The 19,950-nt window shown below is 53.1% G+C and overlaps 1 protein-coding gene across 1 annotated transcript; it reads left to right on the top strand.

The window, feature by feature from the left end:
- Positions 1–6,547: 6,547 nt before the first annotated feature.
- On the top strand, positions 6,548–8,233 carry LOC149325778 (uncharacterized). Its single transcript, XM_089564380.1, has one exon. The coding sequence runs from the start codon at positions 6,548–6,550 to the stop codon at positions 8,231–8,233; it is 1,686 nt and encodes a 561-aa protein (XP_089420506.1).
- The last annotated feature ends 11,717 nt before the right edge of the window (positions 8,234–19,950 follow it).

Below are 19,950 nucleotides of genomic sequence, written 5' to 3'. Positions count from 1 at the left end.
ACAGCGTGATCATGCAGTCCGTGTAGCTGCATTCCCTGTTTCGTCTGCGCTCATCCAGTGCTGTGATTAACGCTTCTACTTCTTTTTCTTCATCGCTCTCGTCGTCTTCTTCTTGCGCTACTATTTCTTCTTGTTCTTCCGTACCGTTGTTGTAACTACCGAGTCGAAACGACGAACGGAACACTTGCAGAATGTCCTCAAGACGAGGCGGTGAGTTCGTGGTCATTTGTTTGAGCATTCCACTCTTGAAAGAATGATTCCTCAGTAACAGTTCTATAACGTAGTCTGCTATGGAGTCTTCCAGTCTCCGTTGAACATTCCCGACTTCGAGAGCAGCCATTCTGTCCTCTGGCGTGGGGCTGTATTTCTGAATGCGTTTCAGTAAGAATTGCGTTCCTTCGGAGAGGTCCTTATCAGGCTGTTGTTGCGCTTTGATGCAAAGTGTTGCCGCGGCGTGCAGCAGCGCCATACTCTTCACCAGGTTTCTGTTTTCTTTGGCGAGTTGTGTCAGAACAAAGTCCACGTCGCGATTTGCAACTGCGACGCCGATCTTGGCAATAAGCTCGAGCGAGGCATTGTCACCAACCCACATATCCACGGCCGTGGTGGCAGCATCGTAAGCAGAGGTGAACAAACTAACGTTGTTGAGACCAAACGCCCTTCGGAACCGAGACACCCACGACTCGGAGTACCACAAATTTTCTCTCATGCTGGTCGTTTGAGCGAACGCGTATAGGTACGCGCAGGCAGTTGCGGACACATCATCCGGCAAAGTCTGACTTGCGGCAAAATAATGCAGCACAGTGTGGACGGAATCTCTAAAGACGATCTCGGACAATCGCTGCGGAAGCGGCACAGGAGTGTTGGACTCGATTGGTAGAAAGGAGCATATCACGTAATCCAGCGTGCACAGGCGGCGGGACTCGAGCGAGACGTATCCATGCTGCTGGTCTTCGAACTCTACGCTCAAGTCTATGGTGGTGTCGTCGTCGGCTTTCCCGCCGGTTTCGCGTTCCCCCAGTTTTCCCAGGTTTGAGAACAGCAACTTGCGGCCGATGGCAGTCAGACGTAGCACATCCTTGCATTGCTCGGGGTCGTAATCGCCACCCTGCATGCGATGCATGTAGGATCGCTCGATGGGAGCAGTCGTGTACTGCTGAATGTGATGAACTATGCTGCAGATGTTGCAGTTCATCGTCGCTGTGTGAAGAGAATCTCAGAGGCGACGGAGACCTTATTCAGTATGATACACTCAATCACCGAGTCAGATTTATTACTATATACATTATTCTTTGGCGTATATCGTAACCGCGATGCGCATGGCAGCCAGAATGTGAGCGGTGAGAATGCCGGCGTATTTTATGTGCACGCTGCTCGCTAAGTTGACGTGTTTGCAACGCGCACGACGGCCTTCCCCCAGCCAAGAGTCGCAGAATATAGAAATCATTCCGCAGTCCAAACACACGTTAGCCGCCTTGTTCATGGTGTCGACGTGCATGCCCAGCTTGAGCAATGATTGAGTCGCGCCCGTGGCGTGTATGGCAGAACACTCCATTTCCCCCATGCGAGCGCTACCGTCGTTGGCGCGGCCTTCAGTGGGTTGTCGGGTGAAAATGTTGTACACATTTATTCGATCTCTAAAGTGAAACTTATCCTCCGGAACGTTCCGCTGCTGAAACATTGGCGTATAGTGCGCCTGAATGGCGTGCAACGTCCTCGAACCGACCGATGACAGCGCGGGAGGAAGCGTGAAGTGCTGCAGAGTGCCCGCAGGTCGCTTCAATTGGCCGACTGTCAAACGCGATAAGATCGTGACGGGATGCACTATTGCGTCGGGTACCAGACCGTCGATCTCACCGCGAGGCATTGCGCAGTCGGGAAGTATACGACACACGACTCCTTTCTGTCCGTGCGGCGTGGCGAACTTGTATCCCAAGGTAGGTATCGCGCACTTTGTCACTGCGATGGCGAGTCGTTGTTGGTGATTCAGAATCCAGTAGCAATGCTGAAAGGCGTATCCTATGACTCCTCGCTTCCCCGCGAACACGCTAACGTACGTGTCTGCGTCCGTCCGCACCACCACGATGGGCTGGTCTCGTTTGACTATGGCCGTGCCCGGAGGAACGCCCCACACGTCTTTCTCGTACGCCACCGAGCACTCGGCCGGTCGCTCCGCAAAAGTTAGGCAGCCGCACGAATTCGCCGGGACCACTAGACGTTTGACGTGCATGTACGCGGCGCGTCTCGCGAACGAAGACCTCAGCACGATGCCGTCCTCGACGCACGACCCGATTGCCATGGGTAACACGACCGCTTCCGTGGAATACGATGGGGCAGGATCCAGTAGCAGCGCCTTAGTCTCCCCGTTACGTATCCACATGCCTCCGCGAGACATGGCCTGCTTTACCATGCCGAAACCCAGCGTATTGCGCGCAGCGTCGTTGTGTCTCCCAAAGTACCCGGCGCTCGAATCCACGTCGTTGTCGCTCGGTCTGCTCGGGTGGCATAGCGTCCCGCCTCGCTTCGCGTTGTACAGTGTGCCTCCCGACACGGACATTAGCAGAGCGACTCGGGATTCGTAGTGTACCGCGACGTGTCTGAATTGCGTGCAGAATGACTCGAGTGCCCCTTGCGTTACTCTCGCGGTCATGCCGTCTATAGGTTCGTTGTTGAAGCAACACATGACCACGTCCACATCGTCATTGTCGTCGTCGGCGGCTGCATCGCGGGAAGCTGCGTTCCATCGGTCCCACGATCGCAGCGCGGCTCTGCGCACGATTTGGGTCGCGTGGGACACTAGTCTGAACGAAAATTCCGTCTCTGGCAAGAGATGTTTGGTCATTCCAATCTCGGATCCATCCGGCGTAGCGATGGGAGACACGTAGCCGTACTGCGAGGTCTGTACTTGGCGCATGTAGGATTGTTTGGTAGTCTTGTGAAAATTGACTATCACGCGATATTCGTTGATGAGACTAGCTACGGGACTTTCGGACGTAGCGGACAGCACGAAACGGGAGTAGTGCGGCGTCATGACGTTGGCGTTGGCATGCTCTACTCGGATGGTCGTGTCCAGCAGTCCTAGGTGATGGTACGGACTGCTGCTGTTATTGCTGCCGCGCTGAGGCGGTGGTAGAATGAAGCACTGCAGCGTGCGTATATTCTTTCTTAGCTGTTTCTGAACGTGATCCATGAATACGTGCGACGGTTGCTTTACCGTCTTGTACGCGTAAGGATTTGTGTTACTGACTCCTTTGTAGCCCGCGATGCAGCTATCCAATTGCATGCGAACCATCTTACACGCGGCTGCGAGACGAGGGCAGTAGTTAGCCACAAATTGTTCGTCGCGTTCGTCTAATACCGTGCATTCTCTGTGGGGCGAATATGCGGATACCACGGTAATTGGAACTGTGGCTCCGGATAGGTATCCTCTAACTATGTTCACGGGAACGTATTCGGTCGTTGCGTACGACTTGAACACGCAGCATATCGAGCGCTTGGCCCGATCGTCCAGCGGCCTTTTCCCGTCGTACGAACTGGCGCCCCAGAGCCGCGTGGTGGTTTCGTTGCCACTGCCAACATTGCCACTGTTATTGCTGTTATTGTCGCGACATCTCGGCAGATACTTTCGGTATCGGGTCGTGGTAAGCACGTTGTCTCTACTGATGCACGGCACGTCTGGAGATATGCTCTCAAACGCAGTAAAGAATTTCTCTTTGCCCTTCACCATTATGCGTCCCAGTATGCCCATACCCACGTCGTCTCGCACAAACGGCCCCAGGGGAAGGTAGTTGATGCCATGAAACACGTCGACGCAAGTGCCGTACTCGGGGTATTCTACGCGCACGTAAAAGAATCCCATGAAACTCCTAAAGGATCGCATGCATTCGTCTACCGACCACGGTATGTAGACCCAGAACTTGTACGTGCAGTGATCGTCGTTTAAATGTTTCAGCAAACACGAGTGTATCGTTTCAAATAGCCAGCACCTAGTGTCTAGCTCTATCACTAGCGGATAGTCTCGCGCCGGATCCACGTCGGGGTATGCAAACGCCAGCCCGTAGTACGAGCACAGGTCCTTTAGTATCGGTGTAGGCTGCGAAAGCAGCAGCCGTACGTACTCGGGTTCCATGTAGGTACGTGTGGTGTGCGTAACTCAGAAAGACAATACATACATACACACACAGGATGTGAATAGATACATCATTTATTACACCATCTCTCGAATGAAAAGGAACGGTAACTTCTTTGGTCCACAGTTGTTCTCCTTGTCTAAAGAGTTTGCAATAGAGTCCATCACAGAATTTACGCTACCACCCGTATGAGGCATAACGCATGCATTACTTGTCCGTTTGTTGCTGGTGTAGGTAGTAGAGGCTTCAACACGTCTCCTCTTGCAGTGAATCACTTCTTCCGCAGTTGCTCCGGCGAGTAAAGTATTCAACAGCTTCAATTGTGACCCGTCCAGCAACCTCTTGCCACCGTCTTCGGCTAGTGGTGCCGTTGCTTTCGTTGTTGGAACGCCGTCGGAGGAAGAAGCAGGTCCAACGCTTTCGATCGCAGCGGCGGCTGTCTGGTCTGCCAGACGACACGGTGGCGTTGCGTCTATGCCGTCGTCAATTTTGCCGGCGGCACTGTTGTTCGCGAGGTACCCATCCACGAAATAAGGCGTCGACTCCGATACTCGTTCCATTGCTTCCTTTAGCGATATTAGAGTGTCGTCCAAGGAGTTGGTTGTGCGGCGACCACACTCGATGCAATTATAGATGACGGAAGAAGTCGTTCCACGCGTCGATCGCCGCTTCATTGCCGGGTGCCACTGGTGGAGGCGAAATGTCCGCTAGCCGTCGACCGATGTACTCCACGTATCCGCGGCGGTACGTCCTCCACACAAAGTTCTTGACGCAGTCCGGGCAGCGCGGCCCGACCCGGTCTTTGTTCCAGAGCAGGCGAGCAGCAAACTTGAATCTGTTGTAACGCACGGGGCTGCCGACGAAATCCAGCGACGCCGCGAAAGCTGTCCTGCGCTCCTTCTTCACGTTGCAGTAGCGTTTGATCGAATGTAACGCCGACGCTCCAGACGAGGCACTGACGACGTACTTGCAGTCTGACGTCGGCACCACACTGACCCAATATTTGTAACCGTCGGGGGACTCTACTAGCGCCACCGCGTCTTCGACCGTAACCAACTGATTATTTCGGGAACAGTTGATGTACCACGTTCGTCGAACATTCGTGGCAGACAGGCCCAGCAGTTTCTCGATGTGCGCAGCACAGACCTCGATGCGAAACGCGAACGAGTTGATGATGTCTCCGAGCTTTTGTCGAGTGCGAGTCCAATTTGATCTTCTGTATGTCACGTCTAACTGATTGCTGCCGTTGATGCTGCCGCTGCCGCCGCCGTTGCTAGCGATGTGATCGAGTTTCCGCGGTGATTGATGGTGGCGACGAATCTGCTTCAGATGGGAAGCTAGATCGAATGTCGTCGCCGCTGCTGCACCGGCTGCAGGACCGTTGCCGCTGCTGTCGTAGCTGTGCGAGGAGACATGCTACCGCTTCCGAGCGACGCCAGGCATAGACTGAAGCTAGTTCTCACTCGGACGGCAGCCGCGGAGGCACTCGACGTCTCCAGTCATCAGTGTGGAACCCGAACATCTCCCGATAAAGTCCCCCGATAACGAACTCCTCCAGTATGAACTGGCCAGGCTTCCTATAACACTCCATAGATTCTGGGTTATACGATATCTTGACTTTACCCTCGCAGTAGGGCCTATCGTATTTAAGTAGCGGCATTCCCTTCTTCAAGTATCTCTTGCTCCGAGTCAACTCGGGTCGCCCGAACCAGTCCTTGTCAGTTTCGATATACCACTGGTACACTTTATCGTACTTTGGAGAGTCTGCAGTTACGAGTTCGTGGTCAGTGAGTGCAAGTGTTGCAGGCGCCAGTCTGCAGACGCCGGCCTCTTCGTCCCACCACGTGAGAGACGAGTGCGTGCCCGCCGACGGCGGATTTCGAGTAGTCTTGTAGTCTGGGTCTTGCTCGAGCATGCGGTCCATAGGGTGCTTATAATCTTTTACGCCCACATTTGTGCTATTAAAGTAACAGAACTCTCCCCACGTGTATTTACCCACCCTGGCGTTCTGTTCCTTAAGAAACGCTTCTTTCGTTACAGGTACCCCGTCCACTGCGGCCCGACAACTGACTGCGAGACAACCCTCTTTGGTGAACACGTACTTGCCGTACGGACATTTCTTACGACGTATCTCGACTCGATTGTTCTCGTCCGGCATAGTCTCGTCCCAGATACAAGGATACGGAACGGGCTTGTTGAGATCACCGCTCTGCTCCTTCCACGTTACAAATCCCCTGCTGGCGAACGCTGCCCCGACCGGCGACTGGGTCTTGAACTTCTCCCTCATCCGATACTCCGCGTATATCGCAGCATTAATAACATCTTCCTGCGTCGGCTGAAACTCGGGCGGCTTGTGTATCTCGACGTCGGCCGACGCCATTATTTTTTGTGACAGGCGGACGGACAGACGACGAGGTATGTCTGCAACTGTTCCCAAGACAACGACAACGGCAGCAGCAACAACAACTCTTGCCGGCTCTATGAAGCGATTCCTAGTTCCTATGGAAGAAGTGCTGAGAATCAGAGAAGAACGCGCGGCAGCGGCTGCTGCTAAGCAGCAATCTTCTGCTACCTCTAAACAACAGTCGTCTTCGGCAATTGCGTCGAAGCGACGGGCTAAGACGACGTCGACGAAGCGTTGTTTAAAAGGTTCCAATAAAGAGACGACTGCGTCCAACAAGCGCAAACCACCGCGGAAAGTGAAATCGAAGGTAACAGCAAGACCGCAGCAAGGAGGAGCAGCAGAAGAGGATTATGAAGATGAAGAATATTATGAAGAAGAATACGAAGGCGATGAAGATTTAGAAGAAGAACGGAAAATTAATAATAGCAATAAGAAGGAGAAAGGGACAGTTAGACGGACCGTAACGCAGCAGCGGCGCAAGAAAGCTGCGAGTCACCACGACGACGAAATCGTCTACAAAGATGTCATAGCAGCGGCAAACATCCTTCCCAGCTACAGCGGCAGTGAACGCGAAGAGGGAGAAGACGAAGAAGATGACATCGTTGTCATAGACAGCGGCGATGACGGGAAATCTTCTTCTTCTAGACCGATTACCGCCGCGCTCAGAAAGAAGAAAGAGAAAGCGGACCGCAGCGCTGCGGACGACATAATCGCGGAGATGGAGTACTTTACCGACGTGGGATATAGACCTCGCGGGGGTGTCTATTCGTACGTGTGTTGTCCTCAGCAGTTGAATCCCACGTATGAGAAACATTTCACCACTCACGACGGCGGAAAGACTTCTTCGTCCAGAAAGAAGAAGCGCCATGAAAGGAAAGATTACAGCGCGGTGGCGGCGCTTGCCTCGGTCGGAGACGCCACCGTGGGTGTTAAGCAAACGTCGGCAGTGTTTGCGGACGCAATGTTGGAGAAACTGCAACTGTTGTCGCTACACGAACCGTCTCTGCCATTTCCTCGAGCCAAGATTTGTGTAGTGTACGTGAACGTGTTCGAGGGCTGGGACTATAGCGAGTGCAGTCGTGTCAGTGAGTACGTCATGGACGGGTTTGACGACAAGACAACCACGGACGAGGAGCGAGAAGATGTACGCGAGGCTGCGCGCGAGGCGCTGTGCAAGCCGGTCAAGTCTGCTCCCACACTGGCGAAGATCACTTACAGCAATGTGTTTGCCGCGCTGGCGAACATTGCCGGCATAGATGACCCTCGGATGTTCTTGGAAACGATCCCGGGCGTTCAGGAACTGTACGACGTGCCACTGCGCTACCGCTCTCTGTTTGAGCGCACGATAGAACCCGACGCCAAGTGCCTCACCCTGTGTTACAATTGGAAGAAAGAGGAGATCTCTCCTTGCGCGCTAGTGAACATGGCGTTGAACAAGTGCAGCGAACGCGCCTTCGGAACGCCCAGTCCCCCTCGCGCAGCCAACTACTCCGCCGACGGCGTGTCGTCCCCGATGTTTATGGACCCCATAGCGTTGCTGGGTCATGTAGAGTATATAAAGAAACACTTCATCGCTTCGGAACTCGTGAGAAGAAGGACCACCGCCGCTCCGACTATGACCAAGGTTCATCGCATTGCAATGATCCAGGCGAAAGAGCACGTCGAGCGCATAGCCACAAATACGGACGGTCTAGATTAAAGGTTTGGGAGGGTTTCAATAAAGAAAAGATACCTTTATTCATCTTCACTCTTGCGAGTCTTGTGAGTCTCTCTCTTTTTTTCACTCACCACGAACCGCGACCGCCTCTCGGTGGTTGCGACGCGGCGAGCGAAATGTCTGCGTCTGCCGAAAGTATTCTGCGTACCGCGCTGTCGTTGGGGTTCAGATGGCCAATGTTGACTAAAATTGCCATGAAGTATCTCGCTGCACGCGTGTTGACTGGAGTGTCGGGTAGCGAGCGTAAATGTTGCATGGTCTGTCCGATTAGAGCGCTAGGAGTGGAGCTGGAGCGAATAATATCGTGAATGGCCAACTCGGTCTCGTTGGTGCTGCTCTTGGACACGCCGAACGCCGTCGAGGCGAGCGATCCTCCGCCTATGCGTTCGCTCTCGCGTATGCAAGCGCGCACGATCGCGGCGACAGAATCGGCCACGTTGGGAGCGAGCGTCGTTCCACCGGCGGTCGCGGCCGTCGTGTTCAGGCAGTTGGGGTCGGTCGAGCCGGGTTCGCAGGTGCGCGTGTACACCCCGTTCGACACGTATCTGGTCACTGTGTTGCCGGTGGCCATCTGCCGAGCGACCATGTTGATGGGACTGAGCGTCGAGTCCAAACCGATGACAACGCCGGCGGGAGGTTTGACGCGACTGCACGTCTCGAAGTCGTTGACGCCGATCGATCGGCCGCGAGTCGGGAGGACATACTTGGACGGCACTCCTCTGAACAGGGGATGAGTCTGTAAATATCCGGGCAAGTCCATAGTAGTGTCTGCGAAACACGAGTCTACCGCGGCAGACAGGCGGGATCCCGACGCGTCTACGTTACAGATTCCGTTCTCTATCATGCGCTGGTAGTACGCGCGGTCGGGAAGTGCGGTGCCGAGATCTCCCGCCTCCAGACGAGCGCGCTTATTTTGAGCGATGGTGCGCTTTTCGCGATCCGTGAGGCCGCGATTGATGAAACGCAGCTCGCCTGTTATGGGATTGTATATAACATTGTTGGGAGCAAATTCTGCGGGTATCTCGTGAGAGTTTACTAGTTGATACGAGACCAAAGGGGACACGCCGGTATTGAAAGTCGCTAAGTATGCAGAGTGCCGCTGATTGGGACTGGATCTCGCCGCGCGCAACGCCTTGTTAAGGTACTGCGTGAATTGCACGGGGTGTGCGGTGTCGGGCGAGAACCTTCGAACCGGCCCGCCTCCAGTCCCTTTCGGCGATTCCACGACGGGAGAGCAGTTTACGGGAATGTGCGTGTTCAGTACGGTCATGCGGAGCACGTCCGCGACCATTTGAACGTTGGAAGGGAACCTGTACTTGTGGTAGTTGTTGTCTATCGACGCCATTTTGCACAGTACTTAACAACTTCTTTCTTTTTTTCACAACCTTAATTTTTAGCGTCCTCATGTTTAGTGTCTGCGGCCGCTGCATTGAATAGGGCCATCGATACCTTCCTGACTAGAGCGTCGGACGCGGTTAGACGGCCGCTCGGAAAGAAGTGGTAGCTCGTCGGCGGCAGTTCGTCCTCTGACTGTGCATTATGACGACGGCTGCGTAATTTGAGCGTGTGCTTCGTGCGCAGATTGTAGTACCACGAATGCATGGGTGGCGCGTCGCAGTTCTGGAACGAGAATCTGGGCGTAGTTACGTGCGTTATATCGAAATCATTGAGCATTGAACAAGTGTACAGAAAGTCTGTGGCCATGTTTTCCAACACGGTGAGCATTCTGTTTGCCATGGCGACGTATATTCCGCCGTCGTTTGAGACGTCCTGCTCGCGCCGCGGCTTGTCGCTGAGCCACTCGAACATTTCTGAGGCAGACGGAGCCTTGTCTGCGTACGAGGAGGCGTCTGCATACGTAGAATACACTATCGGAGCCACGCGCAATACCTCGCGCAACGCGTCGAGCGGATCCTTCCATTCGCGAAGCACCAGCATGCGCGGCACGACGTCTACGACCGCCAGCTCTTTGGCACTCGCTGCCGAAAGCATCTTGGAATTTTTGCCAGCGCTGACAAACAGTGCGTAGCGCATGCTCTCCGCGTGCTCTAGAGACAGTAACGTTTCGAGAATATTGAGCGACATGAACGAAATGGCGGAGTTGTCGAACATTACTTCGGCTACAGTGCGGCTCGTTTCGTTGGGCTCGTACACGATGACTTTGAGTCCCTCGCCGGGCACCCACGTCGCTTGCACGTCGTCGACGATTGGTGGCACGGTAGGCGAAGCGTGGGACAGCGTGGAGAAAGTTGAATTTGCTAGCAATTCTATGGTGTACTCGTCTCCTTCAATATTTCGCGCGAGCGCGGCAATGCTCGCAGCCAAACTGGGCAGCACAAACGTGTGCGCCGCGCCTCCGAGTGCGGGCACAGCCGTAGGTCTGTGCGCGTAATACAGATAGCGCTCCCCATTATTATTGTCTTCCGCGATCAGAAAGTGAGTCCTCATAAATTCTTGCACCGCTCGAGTTAGCCATTGCACAAACGCGAGATGAGCGCCTTCACATTCGCCGTCGAACTCCGGGAATAGCCACGTTCCGATCACCCCCGTCGCTCGTTCGAACCGTTCGAATCCAGCGATCCGACCACCTCCGTCCCGTTGCAATTTGAAGTAAGGAACGTTGTCTTCTCCTAACGTATTGAAGAATGCATACACGCGCAACGCGGTCCATATTGGCGTCATATGCACCCAATCCGCCATCTGTTCTCCCGATTCATTCTGTACATTATTGACATTTACCATACTACTAGACAACAACAACAATGTGCAGTTACAGAAGCACTTGGGAGAGATGTGACGCCGCGCATATGTGCGCTACAACGTTAATTACCGTTTATTGTAAATCCCAAACACGTTTACGCGGTCGTGGATGAGGTCGCACATAGTCATGCCAGTTTCAGCATAGAGCCACGCCTTGAGCACGACTAACATGGTGTCCATCGAGGGATCGCTGGTGTACGATTGCACTATGGCAGTCACGAACGCTACCTCAGCACATCTGTGTCGGCGCAACGACGGCGCGTTCGCGGCGTAAGTCAGGAAGTCTTTAATCGCAAGCATCCCGACTGGCGCGCGCTTGCCGCTGGTGGGATTGACATGAGAGTAGTGAGCGTTACTGTTGCCGTCGCTGGACGGCATGGCAGCTCGTTGCAAGTTGGACATGGATAGAGCGATGATGCTGGTCTTACCAATATACGTCTTGCAGAACTCCGGACTGAGTCTGCTGCTGTATATCGACCAGAACAGAAGGAAACATGCCCACCAGTCGTTGGGAACACCTTCCTGTTGAGACAACGTTGCGGTAGTTGCGGAAACATTAGTAGTACAAGTCGTCTGTGTGTTCAACATGTACCTAGTCTGTTCGTGGAGGTTGACTATCGAGCGGGCGACGTGCGCGCGTTTCACTTGGTGATACTCGAACACTGACTTCTCGATCACCTGGGTCGCCTCGTGTGCTACGGTAATGTAAGGGGATGGGTGAACTGTGGGGTCGAAATTATTGTCCTCATTCATATCCACGTAAGACTTTGTCTTCTTCCACGATGCCGAAATTGTTCTGATTATGTCGTACGCACTGCGAACCGTACGCAGCCGCTGTTTGTCACCGTCGTTCGGTGCTATGCAGGCAGAAAACAGCACGTCCTCCAAGTCAGCTGCAGACAGAATGGGAACCGAATGAAGGCAAAGAGTCGCGTAATATGCGTCCGAGAATTGCTGCGTGCGAGCAGCGAGTCCGAACGTGTCGTGTCGCGCCTGCCCGTCCAACGACCGAGCGTTCTGTCTAATGGATTCGTGTAACGCGTTAATCATGCTCATGTGAATGTATTGAGGAGAAGAAGAAGAAGATGATGATGATGATGAAGACAGAAATGCGCCGTTAACGATGCGCTCGGTAAAGTCGCGAGGGCGCATCGGCTTCGGGTGGGAATTCTCAATGGCTTCTAATTCCGCTCTCTTCAGAAGGGGAGTCATGTATCGGATCACGTAGTTCCTGGCGTGCAGGCCACACACGCACACCGTAAACAGCCGACCGACCCAGTAAATGAGCGACAGTTCGTCTGCCTCGCCGCGCCACTGTCCGGCGTTGGCTCGGAGCAAGTAGATGAGGCGCACAATCTCCCACAAGACCGGTCCCAGGGCGATGGATGCGCTAGTGTTTGTGAGACGCACCGCTTCTTGCGTGATGAGGTCGTTGTATGCGATCTTTACTCCGGGATGCATCATGATTTCGTTCGGCACAAACGTGGATGCTGGCGGCGGCAGGAATCCGTCTGTTCGCTCTGCAAAGCTTCTTAACACTCGTGTAACTTCGGCTTTCGCTCCGACGACACTGTCTTTCGGAAACCACGCATCCACAAAGTCCAAATACATTTGGCGAATGTTTTCGGTGAGCTCAACGAGCGTACTCTTGTTGGGCGATCGCTCTGAAACGATATAGTGCGAGACAATTTGCTCGCACCAATATCCGCTCATGGCTGTAATCGCATCAATCAAGTCCTTCTCTTGCGTTCGCGACGCGTCTAACGACAACGACGATGGTTGTCGCAATCTCCATGCAGAGCGACCTGCTATCTTGAAGGACGTAAACATGTACCCGTACGATAGGGGACTCTCGCACCATTTCACGGAGCCGTCAACAGCCTCCGGGGCTTCCATTGTGTTTCTCTTGGCAAGGAACTACGCGTGAGCGAGCGAGCGAACGAGCGATAAGACGGATGGGTGACCTTGAGCTTTGACTGCTCGCGCGCGGAGGCAGCGGCAGCAGCGGCACTAGTGTATATATACAGCAGCGCACTTGAGTGAATGCAGCACACACACTTGAGAGTAGTGAGTGAAGATGTCTGTTTGGGGCGGCTGGCCTAGGCGCGGTGTAGTTTACGACTGTAAAATTAGAGATGCCACTACTAAAGTTAAATATAACACCACGCAAGTTACTTGCGGATTACCTGCGACTCCGTGGATGATAGCCGGACATTTGCAAACTGAAGTTAGTAACTTTCAGAATGTTTATAGTCGCGTCCATCACCATCCAATGCCGAACCACTACATCGGCATGACTTTAATGGAGTTGGCTCAGCACTACACCTTCGCGCCGTTCGTCCCACCCGGTGGATTGCCGTTCCTCCGACGCATGGCCGTCGGCCTGACTCTGCTGCTGTCCCGGATCAACGCGACGCGCATCTCCAAAGACACCACGTTGCTGCTGCCGGCCACGTCTATACCCAGGTGCGACGCGGATTTGTCAGTCGTCCAAAGCAAGGAGTTCATGGACGTTGTGCTGGAGAAGAGACCCGTTCACAACATGGACTCGGAATGGATCAGCAGCCGTGCCGTACACATTGCCGTGCAAGAAGTCACCGTGCAACATAAGAGTGGATCCGGTAGGAAACGGCGCAGGAGCAGCGTCGATAGTAATAGTAGCGACAGTAGTAGCACCAGTAGCAGCAGCAGTAGCAGCAGCAGTAGCAGCAGTGGTAATAGCAGCGATACTATCGTCGATGGCGAAAATAGACAAGATCCTCCGAGTAAGAAGAAGATGAAGAAGACTACAGAACGACTGTCTCTGATAGACATCGTGCTTCGTCAGTGTGCGACGCACGTACTCGAAGTGTATCGATTGGTGTCGGACGCCTTGCCCCCCGACTGCGCGTGGAGTGCGACTCCCGATTGCGACGCCGTCATGAGTGCTTGGAACAGTCTCTTCAAGCTGTGTGGAGCCTCGATTCAGTACTACTTTGAAATCGTGGGCACTTACGAGGAAGAGAAAGCGGAAAGAAATAGGCATTCCGAACAGAGACACCATCAATTCTTCCCTTTCGTGCATCGCAAGTTCAAGCTAACGGATGCCACGAGGCTGCCGGTTCACATGGTCATGTATTGGAACAACCTGAGAAATATGACTGGCATCAAACGTCTAAACAGATACAGGGAATACAAGGAAAGAGTTGAGAATGGTGATGAAGACGACATGGGCAACATCAGTTCGGATCCCGACCGCGAAGACGACGATCCCATTGCCGTGAAACGTATGCAACGTATATCCAGATTTGACGATGATCACTCATCAAATCCAGCCAGCAACAGCAGATTAGTCCGCACCGGCAGTAATAGCACTGTTAATACTGTTAGCAGTTGCAGTAGTAGCGACAGCAGCAGCAGTAGTAGCAGCAGCAGCGAAGAAGACAGCGATGATGGCGAAGGCGAGCAGCCACAAAATGAAGCAGCCGCCGAAGCGCAGCCAGATGCCGCCGCCGACGACGACAAGAGTCACGTAGACTTCTTGCAGATCAGGCGCCGAGCTCGAGAGAAGGCGTTTGATCCCGGCACGCCTCAGCCATCGGTTGAATTGAACGACGCAAGTGCCGCGTACGTGGACGAAGCAACTGCCAGGAAACAGTGGCACGGCGCCGGTACGGGAGGAGTGAGTCTCCGCATAACTGGCATCTCCGATGCAGACACGTTTGCGTGCCAAGATGCCCGCAAGCTCTTGGGGCTGTGCGCGTTATACGTGTTTATGCACTTGCACGGCCACCACGTGAGGAAACTGGAAGTACTGGTTGCGAGCTCCGACGGAGAGTATCCCGCCAACGACGACGTCTTCTCTATCGTGCTTCTGTGAGCGCTGCGCATGTGCACTCGCGTGCAAGTCGTCGAGGCTGCCGACACGGCGCTGGCCGAGGCGTGCATGGCCAGCATGGGCAGCACCATCAACATACTGGACGTGAAAATCAGAGGAGCCATGCAAGTGAAAGGGCCCGACGCGTCTTGCGCCGCTCCATTCGCCAATGGGTGCGTGTCGAGAGAGAGCTCTATCGCGGCATCCGGCCTCACCATGCACTGGACGCAGCGAGTACTGAACGTTGCGGGAACTGCGACCGTGTGTCGGCGCGAAGAAGACGACGAGGACGAATGGCCCGAAGAGTACATGAAGAGATGCTTCGTGCAATGTTTCAGCAACGAGCACTCGTCCGACTTCATTAATCAGCGGGCCATGCACCAAAGTCTGCTCTGTAACCCAGACCAACTCGTGTTTCACCCGAACCTCACATCTCTGATCATGGTGGAACCTCAAGACATGGAAGCTATCAGGATGTTCATGAGTGCGGCGGCGTTGTGTCACGAGAAGCTGAAGCAATTGGAGTTGGTTGACGACAGGTACGGCTCCAACGTGGTGGAATTATACACCGTTCACGTCTCAGCGTCCCATATGTTCGAGTGCATGAACGTCAAGAACATGAAGCACTTGGAGATTTTGCGCATCGTCGGAGTACGCGCGATCCGCGAGATCGACGTGAATTTCGTGTGCGAGAACGTGACTGTCCCGCTGCGCAGGTTCGCCTTAGTTCCGACTCGTTCGCTGAGTCTCAGCATCATCACTGTCTGCAGTAAGCAGTGGACGCGGATCATTAGACACTTTCGGGACTCTTTGGAAGTGCTCGAGACTGGAATTATAGACGTTGCAGACGCGAGAGTCGACCACCGAGAGTTTGTCATTGCGGTCGGAGAGACCCGCTTGCACCAGGCCTCCATGAAAAGGAACGCTGTGAAAAATAAGAGGAAGATGTTGCTGCAGCAGCATCAGTACAGTTCTCTGCTGCGGATAAAGACAAAGTCTCTGAGCGTGCGCAATTCTATCACTGCTTACGTGCGGAAGTTGCGCGACAGCGAAGAGTATTATGAGATGAAAGAGCTGTTTGTTGGGCTACCAGAAGCGTTCGAGTGTGAAGCGGATGACTACGCTTACCGCAACGTGGATCGAGTCACCGAGTGCAAAGTCCAAGTAACGGGACTGATGGATCCGAGCGTGCTGAACATGGAGTACATTGGAAAATTGTCCCTGATACTGCCACCCATGATTCCAGACTGCAACCGCGGCAACAACTTGTGCTACACCATCAGCATAATTCTGAACAACCCAACCCTAAAGGTGGACACTCTATGCCTCGGAACTTACGACGTGCATTCCAATACGTGGGGACTGGCGTGCAATTGGCGTCCGTACGTCGCCGACAACATGCGCAAAGTCGCGTGTAACGGCTTGAGGTTGTGCAGGGGAGAAGAGTACTCTATAATGAGCTCGCTGTTCTCGAGTCATGTAACGTCGCGCCTGACGGAACTGCGGCTGTTTGGAGTGTGCAGCATTCTTACGGTCGGAGCGCTCGCCGAGTGGGTGGCGGACCTTTCGCGGCAGCAACTATGCTCCCTCACGCTCTGGACCGATCGGTTCGCCACGGACGAGTTCTACAACTCTCTCTGCATGGCGGAGTTTGTGCGACGCAACCACAGACTGGTGGAGCTCTGCACAATGACTAGCAGCACGGGAGTCGCGCCCGCATACGACACCATCATGAACGCCGTCCGCAGAAACGCGACGGAACTGAACAGAGCGGCTGCGTACGTCTTGTCGCACGGCAGAGATTTGTACGAGTGGGGCCCGCTTGCTTTGATGGCGTACAAGGATCATCCGTACCTACCGCTGGTCATTCGGCGCACGTGCAAGTCTTGGATTCTGACCGACGGTCATGCCAGGGATGAAATAGATCTGGCTGTGAGCAATGTTTGCTACGACGCGTTTGCCGAGAGCATAGAAGCGCTGTAGTACAGATTGAACAGACCCTGCGACTGCGAAAACTGCTCGAAAGACGACGGCAGCATCAAGCTAGGCAGTGTGTGCGCGGCTCTGCCTCACGTTTGGGCAATCATTAGAGACAGCATGGACGCTGGCGCCGTACTTGTCAACATGCTGGCGGAGATCGGCAACGACACAAAGTGCAGTACGTGCGTGGCCAAGTTCTCAAAGAAGACGTCCGTCAAGCGACTGCGGATGTTTAAGAATGTAAATGAGCAGCCGTACTCGTCGGAAGTGTTTCCCAACCATTTCGTGGGCCAAAGACTGAACGAAGACGTCCTGAACGGGGCACACAACGAAAGTGTCCTCACGCGCATGCTGCTGGGCGGCATGATCGACGACAATGCGCTGGCAGCATCGGTTTCGGTACAGTGCCTACGAGACTTTATGACTTCGGTGGAAGACCCACACGCGGCATTCAGGGACTACGTGATCGGTTCCAAGTGGACTGAAGAAGGTGTGCGCACCGCATATAGACCGGGCAAATACATCTCCTCAAAAGTGAAGAACAAGTGTGTGTGTAAGGATTGTGTGCGAAATTGCAACTACAACCGCACCGGACTCATCAGTGAAGACTTTTATCGTTCGTACAAGTCCAACAGTGGGTAAGAAAGAAAGAAAGAAAGAAAGATGAATCAATAAAGATGATTGTATATGTGTCACACGACTTCCTTCCATTTATCGCACCGCCGGTTATGGTCTTGCATCCTGAGCGAGCGCTGACGTCGGCGACGACGCTGCCGCTGCTCGGAGCGCCACACTGAGGTGCATATACATATATATATATAGGTCGACGAGCAGTCTGCGCCTCACTTAGTTCTGCCGCTGCAGCCGACGACGGAGGCGGTGGCAGCATGTTTGCTGCGTTGCACAAGCTGCGCGATGACAGCCCTGCGTATGGTAGGGCGTGCGCGGCGGTCGCTAGGAAGTGCGGCATTCCCGCTATTCCTCCCTTAGACTCAGACGTTGTGGAGAAGCTAACCTTTCGCTGTCGCTATAACGACTGGTGGCGCTACCAACGTCAGGGATTTGCCGAGGCAATTTCTCCACTCAACAACTTCCCGAAGTGTATGGTGCCCAAGCAGTGCTCTTACCATCTCAAGCAAATGGCGCGTCTTCTTGCGGAAACGAATCTATACTTTGTCAGGGGAAGCGCCGGCATGCTGCGAAACGTGGTACTGTCCGTGTACACGACGTTTCTTCAATCGAGGTCCAACCCGGTGAGGTTGTACGTGGATCTGGTCTACCCGGACGACATGAAGAAACACGCGTGCAAGATTTGGGGCCGTCCCTACCCGTACAGTACTAGCTTGATCCCGTCAACCGTGGATCCCCCCGACATCGAAATTGCAGTGAGCAGATTCAGAGGAGAAGCGCAGATGGTGGTGTATCACGATTCCTGGACGCCGCGCGACATCATAGAACACGAGTACGACCCGGCGGTGGTTGAGTATAGAAAGGAACACTTGTCCAGAATGCCCCCTAAGAGTGGAACGCGACAGCGTCTTGCAACGCTGCCAAGGAGTCCATGGAAAGCCATCGCCCATTCGGTTCTACGCCTCGCTCGTCAGTAAATTGGTTTTTGAGGAAAGGAAATGTATCTGTCTCTCATTTGTCGGTGAATACCTAAACCTCGCGGGAAGGGAATGGAGGAGGATGAGAGTGAGTGAAGACACCGTATTCACTAGACGCGCCTTTCTTCACTCCAAACCATCGAGCTGGAATGGCGGAGTGGATAGCATGCTTGTCTCTCACGCCGAAGACCGGGGTTCGATTCCTGAGCTCGACCAATTTCTTAATCGGTTTTATTTATTTATATGGCCTGACTAGTAAAGCTAATTAGGCTAATTGGATAATTACGCAATTAACTAAGCTCAGTCCCACTTAATTGGAGCATCACTATACGATCCCTTCAATTGGTTGCATGGTTACTAGCCAAAGTACAATTGGCCTCGTTTGAAATTCGCGCACTGTGACGTCACGACCGTTTCCACCAATTGAAAAGCGTGACATTTTCTGTCGACAACTGCTGCTTACAACGATGAGGCATTAAAGGCTTCCGCCTTAATAAGGGAGTAATTACTCATTGGCATCCACCCGAGCGCAGCCATACGGCTACAAACGGCTACGGTTATAGCTTTCCTTTGTAGCCGTATGGCTGCGCTCGGGTGGATGCCAATGAGTAATTACTCCCTTACAAGAATCGAAATGTGGCGGAACAACAAGACACAAAATAAACAAAATAAAAAATAAACAAGAAAAGAAAACACAAAGATAAAAACAACGGAATAAACAGAACGAAAAGCAAAACTCGAACACATTGCGGTGAGCAGAACAGAACTAGTAGAAAACTACACATGGCTTTGATTTTTTAAAAGTTCATGAAATGATGTCGCATTCGTTTCAGTTGCGATTGTGTACGGCAGCCGGTTCCAATCAATAATGGTTTTGTGTATGAATGATTTAGCGTAACTTGAAGTGCGATATGTGATGCGTTTGATTTTGAAAGGATGGTCACGGCGTGGAAACACTGCTGAGGGTAAGTGAAAGAAATCGTCGTGAAGCAACGGATGATGGTAAATTTTGTGAAAAAGAGTTAAGCGAGCCAGTTTACGACGATGGGAAAGGCTGTCAAGTCCAGCACGAGCTTTTAAAGCCGTGACGCTAGTAAAACGTGAGTAGTCAGAATAAATGAAACGAGCAGCACGGTTTTGTTGGATTCTATGTTATCTTTGATGTAGGCTTGATCTGGGTCCCATATGGCGGAAGCGTACTCAATTTTAGGTCGAATTAATGTAATATAAGCAAGTTTACGCACATGCGCCGGAGCAAGTCGAAGGTTACGTTTTAAAAGGCCAAGAGAACGGTTAGCAGCTGCTAGAATCAAGTTAATATGATAGTTCCAGGTTAAGTCTGATTGAAGGTGAACTCCTAGATACTTGTAAGTGGAAGTTGTCTCAACTGTTATGTCAAATAAGGGAGTAATTACTCATTGACGTCCACCCGAGCGCAGCCATACGGCCACAAAGGCCGTATGGCTGCGCTCAATGAGTAATTACTCCCTTATTAG

This window comes from Amblyomma mixtum, chromosome 10 (genome assembly GCF_055824585.1).
Source record: "Amblyomma mixtum isolate Tamu chromosome 10, ASM5582458v1, whole genome shotgun sequence".
Lineage (NCBI taxonomy): Eukaryota > Metazoa > Arthropoda > Arachnida > Ixodida > Ixodidae > Amblyomma > Amblyomma mixtum.
Note: the sequence above shows the minus strand (reverse complement) of the source record. Positions and strands in the feature narration are given on the sequence as shown.

Bases quoted from the DNA above. Each gene is read 5' to 3' on its own strand.
- LOC149325778 (XM_089564380.1), top strand. From the start codon at position 6,548: ATGTCTGCAACTGTTCCCAAGACAACGACAACGGCAGCAGCAACAACA.